General features: G+C 33.9%; 1 protein-coding gene across 1 annotated transcript; it reads right to left on the bottom strand.

Annotated features, from left to right (window-relative positions):
• Positions 1 to 9010: 9010 nt before the first annotated feature.
• Positions 9011 to 10358, bottom strand: LOC125654960 (uncharacterized). The gene is made up of 2 exons (XM_048885076.2): positions 10193 to 10358; positions 9011 to 9336 (listed from the first exon to the last, which is right to left on the bottom strand). The coding sequence occupies exons 1-2, from the start codon at positions 10356 to 10358 to the stop codon at positions 9011 to 9013; spliced, it is 492 nt and encodes a 163-aa protein (XP_048741033.2).
• Positions 10359 to 10656: the final 298 nt, after the last annotated feature.

The following is a 10656-nucleotide window of genomic DNA, read 5'->3' as shown; positions in this document are numbered from 1 at the left end:
TGGCAGTCCATCTGTGATAATAATTTGTGTACCTGCTATATGTTTTGCCTTGGATACTATGTTGTTTTTAACAGTATAAGGACCAACTTTCTGATCAAAAACATGATTCCTTTTTATTATGATGTTTGTTTGTTAATAATTGACACCAGTGCATTGTTGTCAATGTACATTATGATCCTCTTGTTCTTAAAGAGCATTTCGCCCCATATGTAAATAGCTAATACAATGGGCACCAGCTCCAAAAATGACATTTTTCAAAAATACCTAATTCCCAATCTGTTGGCCAAGGCCAAAAAACCCATCTATCTTCCCAGTATGCACCGCAATCGAAATTCTGGATTGCCTGTACTATCTGTAAACAATTCCATATTTTCATTACTCAGCCATTCACTCTCATGCAAAAATCTAACACCATTGAACTGTTCTAAAAAAAAAGTAACCAAGTTTTAACATCTTCCCTAAACTCATTTGTGATTTTGATATGATGATGAGCTTTTGTCACCCCACAAGTAGCCTCATAAAACCTCCTGTTGAATGCTCTTGCATTTGGCACACCTTTGCTGACAAAATCTAAGCTTCCAACTATGCTTTGTACTTCTTGTAACTGTAATGACTTTTTAATGAGGGTCATAATTAGCATAGATTTCAACTGTTTTACCTTTTCTAGAGAAATGTTTATAACCACATCAACCGTATTTATTTCTAAACCTAAAAATATAATGCTGGTAGTTGGCCCTACTTGGTTTTTTTATTTGCTAACGGCACACCCACCAAACTGCACACATTCTTAAACTCTTCCATTAAATGTGAACATTCTTGAGTACCTACTCTTCCAATAAATAAGAAACCATCCAGATAATGATAAATCATGCGAATACCTATCTGTTTCTGGAGTTGCCAGTGTAAAAATGTTGAAAACTTTTTAAACAGCTTACATGACATTGCACAACCCATTGGTAAACATTTGTCAATGTAATATTTTCCTTGAAATTTGAAACCTAGCAAATCAAAATCACCAGGATGTATTATCATTAGTCTAAATGCAGATTTGATATCCATCTTAGCCAGCAATGTTCCTATTCCCAACCTAGGTACTGTTTCTAAAACTTTATCTAAAGGTGTATAAGCTACTGTACATTCTTGGGGAACTATATAGTGATTAACACCATTATTTTCTGGAAAAGATAGATGTGTAATTAATCGCCACATTCCCTCTTTTTTGGTACAATGCCCATTGGCGATATTTTAAAATTTGATATTGGTTTATTTGAATATGACCCCCCTATCCTTCCCTTTTCCACTTCATTATCTATTTTTTCTTTTTCTCTCTCAGGGTGTTTTTGACTGATGTAAGATTATCTGATTCACTCCCAATTCTTAGCCCTTTGTGCCCTAATCTGAATTCAAATCTAAATCCTTACAAAAGTTCTAAAGCTATATTTTTAGGATAACTGTGTAACAATGATTCTAATTGTTTATATTTATAGGGGTGGTCCCGAGCTTCCATACATTAGAAAGTTCCCTTTTGACCCCTGAATTGAGACTCCCCCTCTTCCTCTTGTGTTTTGGTACTGACCCCTTGAAAATCTGTAATTTCCCTGTCCACGAAAATTACTACAACCTTCCCGTTGTGTGCTGATGTTTTTTGATTGACAAATGTTGCTAGAATTTTGACCCCCACACTTGATACATACATGTAAATATGCACAGGGTGATCTGAAGCTTGAACCTTGGTAGCTGTAATTGTAGTATTGTTTACTCTGACTCTGGTAAGTTGGAGCAGCAGACAGAGTTTTAACAGCAGGTAAAACAAACATCAACCATAATTCTGAATCAATATCACTCCATGGTTTTGTATGGTTCTTTGCCATTTTTAATCTGAATTGTTGCTCATGCTCTTTAAATCCTGAAGATTTCCTGACCTAAATGCTGCTAACCAAACATCATTCATGTATTTCAAAATTTCTAATGTTTTTGACGGATGTGCTTCTAAATAAATACTGCAAAAACTTATAAATACATCCGTCCATTGTTCAATGTTGTTGATTTTTTCTCGGATGTTTGTAATTCCCCATTCCCCATTACAATTGTTTGTGTTTGTGGCTCATTAGAATCAATCAACAGTTTTGTCAATTCTACATACTGACAACTGACTATTTTGTTTTTAATTTCTTGTGAAACATTAAGTTCAATGAAATTATTGTAACTGTTGACCATATAATATTTGGTATATCTATGCCCTGTGTACCTCGAATAGTTTCCCTGGAATTCTCCATGCGGAATCCCGATGGTTCATCTCTGAGTGATACATCTAATTCTCCCTCAATTCCATTACTTGTTGATGTCTCCATTATTGTCTGCTCTTGAAATTCACTTGGTCCTTCCACATTTTTACTTGTCTCCCCTGTCTCATAATTTTAGCTCCCTTCTTCTTTTTCGCCCTTGTTGATTTTTCTTTTAGCATGTTTTTTCTACAATTTAACTTATTTTCCATAGCTTCTGAATCTGATAAAAAATCAAAATTTTGTCTCGACTTTTCTCTAACCTTTCTCCCGAAATTGCCTCGTCATAAAAGGAAATGATATTGTATTTGCCAACTTATTTCCGGTAGGATTCTGGAAAAGTGTTTCCGAAAAAATCCTCAGACTTAAAATATATTTAAGACTGGCTAAAATAAATGGATTTATAGTTAAGTCTATAAATCTTATTAAATCATAAATACGATTGTTTTTATAATTTTTGTTTAGTTAACAAAAATGACCGAATATGGAACAGTTGACCGCCGATGGTAACATTCAATTCCGCAAGAAAGTCCACTATGACCGAAATTGACTATAAGACAATGGGGGAAATATGAACATGCATACGTTGGACTACACACGCGTTTCCAAGCAGGGTTATGTGTACTAACAATTTAGAGCAGGCAAAGCAATTCTAAAATAACTTCCTTTACGATAGTATATATATATATACATATTCCTATGTAGATTACTTAACATATGCCTCCTAAATGTCACAGAAGCTTGTGGACAGGAATCTCCTTCCTTTCTATATTTTTCAATGTTGAATACCTTGGGTATTTAGTGAGTAATTTTCACTCAGATAGTTGTTATATTAGCAATTCAACAAATCCCACATAGGAACAAGTTTGTAGATATTAAAGAACTGAACATAATATCTAAAATACAGGGGGAGGGGGTCTGTATGAAAGCTCCTGAAATTCGGGGAGGGGGTATTTATTGACAACGAATGTTTTGCTTTATTTGTATTGGAAATAAAATGTTGGATAACTGTGTTCCCTAAATATTTGTTTTATAGTAGAAGAATGAAAAGCACATAGTCTTGAAATTATGAATTAAATGAGCTCGAACTTATACGAAAAGGGATGAGCGTTCCAACCCCCTAGCCCCCATGAAAATCAATCAGTCCCTGGTCCTGCTAACAGATGCCACGAGTGAGTCATTGTTGCAGAGTGCTAACAGCATTTCAAAATATATTGTTTAATTAAATAATGAAATGATTATATCAACAAAGGCAGAATAAAAGCACACAAAAGATTGAAAGAGAAAGCGAAATAATAAAGAAAGAAAAGGGGGAAAGAATAATGCATATCAAGTGGACATTCACATATCACAGTAACCCGATAGCTGCACATAGTAACATCAAATGAAACTCTTAAAATGAAAGTTGTTAAAGACTGAAATTTAAGAATAACCAGGTTTTAACTGACATAAAGTTTTATTTCATCTGGGATTTGTAATCGTCAGATAACAGTTCTATTCTATGGAGGAAAATCGATCATGGTAATTTATTTACATCCTATTTCTAGCAAATTTCAACATTTTAGCATTTGTTATGGCTGTTTTATTTTTTCTCATAGTTCTGCATTTACATTACGCAATCGTTGTTGAGAACAATTGTTAATTAGAACAATTATCTTTCACAAACATCTGTCTTACATCGGCTTACGCGCCGATCCAGTATAGTTCACAACTTTCGCCAGAACTCAAACACTTCTGTTAATTTCAAATACCCGGACTAGCTGATTCACATCTAATTATATTGTGCAGAAAAACCTCCCAACTGACATGGAACATACAAGTTATACACAGAGCATAGTATCATGCAGTCATTCTCGATAAAGATCTGCGCAAGCTAACTTTCAATTCCGCCTACATTTCCAACCCGTGTATTTTAAAAAGGTTTGCAATTTTGCTAATGATGTATTTTGATGCAAAGTAGAATCCACTACTAATTGATTATTAACTTTAATACCAGTGTTAGTTAATTGCTGTTAATTCCAACTCCTTTTGATTAGGGGTTGAAAATTATGTTCCTTGAATAACCATTTAATTTGGCAAAATTACTTATATTATTGTAGAATGCTTTTCGTTTACTGCGTACCATGCTATTTCAAATTCAACACGCGAGTTTGCTTTATTTCAAGTTAACATTTCTATCATTAAACAGCGAATGTAAGAATACTGAAGTAATCAAAAAACGGAGATTAAAAGACAAAATTTCGAATACCCTGTTTTGACATAAATATACATATAGTGTTTGATATCGTTGTAATCGTCTCAGTAAGATGAAAATCAATATACATATCAAAGAAGAAAAAAAAGGAAAAAATATTGCTTTAAAAAAACCTTCATTACGTGTATTTAGCCTGCGGCGCATTTTCATACCTCCTGATAGCCAGAGCTTTTCTCAGCTGTTTGTAGTACCGACAGTACTTTCTTCTGCACTTATGAGTAAATATCAGAACCCACAATGCAAACCACAATAGACGTATTATAAATTCTTAGTATCAACATAAATTATCAGTACCAACAGCAAAACTATCAGTGATTATCAGAACTTATCAGTACCAACAGCACGATAACAGCAATTATCAGCAAATGTCAGCAACAAATGACACTGTCAGTACATGTTCCGTCCATTAGTGTCTGTAACTCTAGAATGTAAAACTTATACGGTACCAATTTTGATGCACCAGATGCGCATTTCGACAAATAATGTCTGTTTTTCCCTAAAATAGTTTTTACTAGTTTTTCATTTCGGATTTCAATAGTTTCGGTTGAGCATCACTGAAGAGAAATTATTTGTCGAAATACGCATCTGGTGTATCAAAATTCGAACCGTATAAGATTTACATAATGTCTCTAGAAGAAATCTTTTAAAGTTTATTGGCAAATTATTATACTTACTCTTCCTAAGCACCTGATCCCACCTCTGGTGTGTCCAGGGATCCGCGTTTGCCCAACTATCTACTTTGTATTGTTTAAAGGATTTATGAGATTGATCACTGTTCGTTATCTTCACCTTTCATTGTAAGTGTATATTTAAACAGTAAAATGCTTTCTCGAAGGCGGATTATGCATTTTTTCTGCTATAATTACTATCTTCATCACTCAATGAAAAAAAAAAAATAAAGACATTTATTGCCTATACGAGTATTTATATTTTATGTATTATTTGAAACAAACTAGATTTTAAGATCTAAGTTATCATATTGTTTAGCCATTTGTTACGCTAAATGAAACAGTCAATGCATACGATGACCTTGATGACACTCCATATTTGATAATGATTTTGCAGACAGGTGGTGATAAAAATCCGGAATGAACCAGTTTGCAAGAAACATATACATTTGTATTTCTTCCATGATGAAAGCAATGTCAATAGCATGTAAAATGCAAGTCTAAAAACTTAATTATCAAATTGATTGATTGCCGAACATTTTAACAACCAGGCAAGTTGTGACCTTAAAGTGAAGTGTAATCCTTATTTATTAATTCAGCAGTTTTATATAAAGTTTGAATCAAGAATTATCTCCCTCTTTCTAGTTAAATGACGAGATGTCCTGATATGTTCTTCCATGCAATTGTTTGACCGTTATTAGCTATGAGAGTCGTAAACTTACCATCCACATATCCCCCAACGTAGGTAATGGATCCTTTGTTTGTATTGTAGACCGCAAACTACATGTTTTGTTTTTGTTTTTTTGGTTTTAGGCTTGTGTAAATACGATGTAAATACGTTTGTAGATTTGTGTAGTTGTAGTGTTAGGTGTGTGTGGGTGTAATTTCTGTTGTTTTATTATTATTCTCAGTTAATATTGGCCACGTTATGTAATTCTTTTTGTTTGTCTTGAATAATGGAAAGGTGGTCCCGAAAATTTGACAATGAAAGGTGAAGAAAACGAACAGTGATGAATCTCAAAACTTCTATAAGCAACACAAAATAGATAGTTGGGCAAACACGGACGCTTGGACACACCGGAGGCTGGGGGGAGTAAGCATCCTCTGTCAACCAGTCACACCCGCCCTGAGCCCTATATCCTGATCAGAGAAACTGAGCTATCCGTAGTCAAAATCAGCGTGTCAAGAACAGTCTAACAATCTCTATGAAACACCTCAAACAGCATTTGACTCAATGATAGGTTGTATTAAAGAACTATATCGTTATAACGACCATATAATTTGCGAAATGCTGACTTCAATCGAGATTGTTGAAACCCCATGTACCCTCAACTTGTTTGTCAGTGGCTTGCTTTGATTTAAAAACTTACCATACGCATAAAAAGCTTTTGCGTATTCAATCAGTTGAGAGATATAAACACGATATGCAAGTGATAATTGAATATTGCTACATAAATATGGGAAGTTAACGATGGAGAAGCTGAAACCATCCGTTTGTCACACAATTGAGATGTGTCCGTTTGCCGTTAATGTCTACTTTCAATAAAATATCTAAGTATGACGCAGGCGTAGATGACTCTATGGTGTCTTTTATTTCGAACTCATGGGGATATATTAAATCGACATATGAATGGAATATATTATTGTTAATGGACGAAACGTCGTCGATATATCTAAATTTCGAATTGAAGGTCACAGCAAGAGATTTTTTTCTCACATAGTAGTTTCTTAATAAATTTTGCTTCATATGAATATAAAAACAGGTCATCTAACAAAGGAGCAGATTTCGTGCCCATGGGAATTACAACAGACTGTTGGAAGACCTGATCACCAAGTACCACGAATATATTGTCAATGAGGAGCATATGTTTTATTTCAACTTCAGAAAACTTATGCATGGAATCAAAATGTTGTTTAACAAAGTATTTATTTTAATAACTAATCACAAGATATGAATATTTCTGTTTTCCACTTTTGTTGACGAAACAACTGCCTCTGATGTCAAAAAGTCTAATCTTTAATTTATCGTGAGGAATGGTGGTGTAAAATGTTAAAAAGTCAGGTTTTGATGTTGTTGATTTGCGAAAACATTTGCGATAGTTCACTAAAAACCTTTTTAATTTTGTTTGGAATCAATAGTTGATTTACACAACTTCTATCATATGTAGCGGTACAATACCTTTGAACTTTCTTCTTTACAGATATTTAAATTTTCATGAGGAGGAAAGATAGAGATGCTCGGTAGAACACTTATTGGATCCAGCAATATATATCTGTAAGGGTGTTTATGAAGGTTAAGAATTCGGTAACAATACGGTAACTCATATTAATTCGGTCCATTGACTGGGAATTTAAATGTATCTAAAGCTGAAGCATAGTTTTGAAGAATTTCAACAAAGGCAATTGGAGTATAAGTACAATTAATTACCAAGAGTGGAATTAATGCAAAGTTCGTTTAAAATACAGTTGTAAAAATAAGCCTTACAAACCAAGATAATGTTGATACAAACTTTGTCACCTGCAACGAAAGCATATTCCTCATGTAACGTATCTAATCCTTTTATCACTTCAGGTTTACTAAACACAGGATAGGCACTTGAGACCACTTCTGGCCAACCCAGGGGTAAGTGTTTTCCTAAAACTCTCTTTTGTAGGATATATGAGATTGACCACGTTTCGTTATTTTCACCTTTCGTAGTACGTACATTTAATGTATCTAATGCAGGATTTTAATATTCCTCTGATACTTTGAATCCATTCTGACAATGTATCAAGTTCTACGTATTCATATTGAGCCCATCTTCAACGGAATTCATACTAAAGGTGAAGTGTTGGTGCCGGTTTAAAGATCGAGGTTTTTGTGTTTTGGACCTTTTGGAATAAGTGATTTGGGGTTCTCATTTTCAACTTTATTGACTTCGCCAATATTGACATGTTGAGCTGGAATATAGTTGAAAGAATACAAAGAAAACAGTGTTCGATTAAGTGTAAGATGGTCTATATCTATACTTTGCAAAGTTCGTTTATAATTAGAAAGTTTGGATGTGATAGTTGAGGTATATCTGTATGAAATACAGCGTGTAAACGTGAACTTGAAGTAAGTTGGAATACAAGACTGGGCTCTGTTGTGACAAAGAATGTTGATTATGCTGTCGGCATTTATTCCTTTGCAAAATTACGAGTAAATTAAGGAACTGACGGCATGGTTTGGAAGGAATTTCACCCAAGACCAGCGTAAATATAAAGAGTTTGTGTGTTTTGAAGAAATTACAAATCACAAGACTTCACAGTAAGCACAGGTTATACTATACATTCATTTTCACATTCCGTAGTGTAGACTTTAGTTTCAATAGCCAATTGTAAAGTTACTGTTACATATGAAAACGAGTACACCAAGCTCTATATTAGTGTGAGATGAAATTAATTGCGCAAATATTTTTTTCTTTGAATCCGCACATATACACGCTCAGACGATAGCACTGACAACATATCATAATGATGAATATGTTTCTTGGAAAACTATACTTATTTAAACACTGTACACATACCGTCATTGTTCCAGGATTCATTTTACTAGTATAAGTTTGATATCTAGAGTATGTTTTTTCAGAATTCTATTTTGTCTATCCCATCATTCGAACGAGTACATTTCGATATGATAATGAAGTCTAAAATTTACAAACAAAACCAAGAATAGTTATCAATATGATTTATGTCCGATAGTTTTAACAACCAGACAATTTGTAGCCGGAAAGGAAAGTGTATCCACCACTTAGCCATTGAATATTTCCAATGGCAACTTGAATCTAGAATTGTCTCCCTTTTGTTAGTTTAACGACGAGGTGGCCTGACGTGTTCGTCCACAAACTTGTCTGACCACTATTTCCAATATATGCAGTCTGTTTACCATCCACATATCCACCCACGTAAGCAATGGATCCTTTGTTTGTATGGTAGGTCCAGAAAAACGAGTAGACGCCGTCTGTAGGAGCAGTGAATTTACCTGTTGTTGGATTGTACCCTCCTCCTTCGTTTGCTTGGACATTGCTAGGTTTCAATATTGTGTTTTTTGGTACATTCCGCAGGTGGTTAGAGAGAATAGCATGAAAAGCAACAACCTTTCCAAAACAACCTAAAATCAAAAGACAATGATATAAAAATTTAATTTTTGTCAAGAAGAATTTAAAGTCACCTCCATCAGTAACAAGACAGTTGATGATAATTTCAATTTTGAGTGTTAATTTGAATGTTTGTTAATTGGATCTGAATGTTTTTGTCACACATTTGTTTTGCATCTTAATATTTGCTTTTTCGATTACAGGTTTTTATATTACTAAACCCTCTGACCAAATAACACTGATTTGATTTTTTAATAGTCTTGTAAATCACTTTTCAAATATCTGCAACATGTCAATTTTATAATTATGTTACAAATGAAAATGTTGGTTTTCATTTAATGAGGAGATATCATTTGTCAATCCGATAGTCTCTAGTAGTGTTGTGTTGGCTATGTGATAAATACTAGACCAAAACGATGCTAAATGCCCAAGGAAATAGAACTTTCTCATTCTATATCCTTTGGACATAGAGACAAACTTTACATGGAATCAATCATTTTGGGTCATTGTTGGGATGTGAGAACGAACTAATTTCCAAAATAAACAATAACTATTGAAATTAAATTGAAAATACATCTGTCTTCACAGCCATTCATTTGCAGTCATTTGTTTTTCTTATCCCATTTTACATTAAGTCATGCATTTCATATTTCTATGAGCTACGTTAAGTTAACTGTTCATACGAGTATTTAGAAATGTGGTTAATAAAATCCAGGGATTATATTTATTAACTTTTGATCAGCCTGTCAATTTACTTTGTTTATAAGTAGATGAACTACCTGTGCGTAAATGATGATAAGTCTATGAGTTACCTATGAGTAAGTGTTTTTGACTACCAGTCAATAGATATATAAAACATGTATAATCTACCTTTAGGCGGTTGCTTGTTGCATCTTGGTTCCCAATCCATTTCACGACAGACATTTTTGTAGCTGGTGTAGTCTTGGAGAAAGACTTTCGGTTTCCGGGAGTCAGCGTCCGTAAATATCACAACACACAGGAGCATAGCGAACATCAGCAGTCCTTTTGTATTCATTCTTGTAGTGCTGCAATTAACGTAGAAAATCATTTACAGTAGCGGGATACGTTAATCAAGTCCTATCTTTTAAAACTAAATAACGAAAGAGAAAAAAATCAAGAGAAGATACCTTCGCTTAGGATTCTGAATCAGCAGAGTCAGTGTTTGTTTGTTTGATTTAGATGAATATTTATATGCTCAGTGTGGTGAATCAGAATTTATGAATGCTGATATACCAATTAAAATGAAACGTTAGAAAACAGGATGAGTTTCATTTTCATTTTAATTAGTACCAAATATCAATCACAGACACACA

The sequence above is a fragment of the Ostrea edulis genome, chromosome 7 (assembly GCF_947568905.1).
Source record: "Ostrea edulis chromosome 7, xbOstEdul1.1, whole genome shotgun sequence".
NCBI classification, from domain to species: Eukaryota; Metazoa; Mollusca; class Bivalvia; order Ostreida; family Ostreidae; genus Ostrea; species Ostrea edulis.
Note: the sequence above shows the minus strand (reverse complement) of the source record. Positions and strands in the feature narration are given on the sequence as shown.

Bases quoted from the DNA above. Each gene is read 5' to 3' on its own strand.
- LOC125654960 (XM_048885076.2), bottom strand. From the start codon at position 10,358: ATGAATACAAAAGGACTGCTGATGTTCGCTATGCTCCTGTGTGTTGTG. The intron at 9,337-10,192 runs GTAGATTATACA...TTTTGATTTTAG, and splicing joins CAACAAGCAACCGCCTAAAG to GTTGTTTTGGAAAGGTTGTT.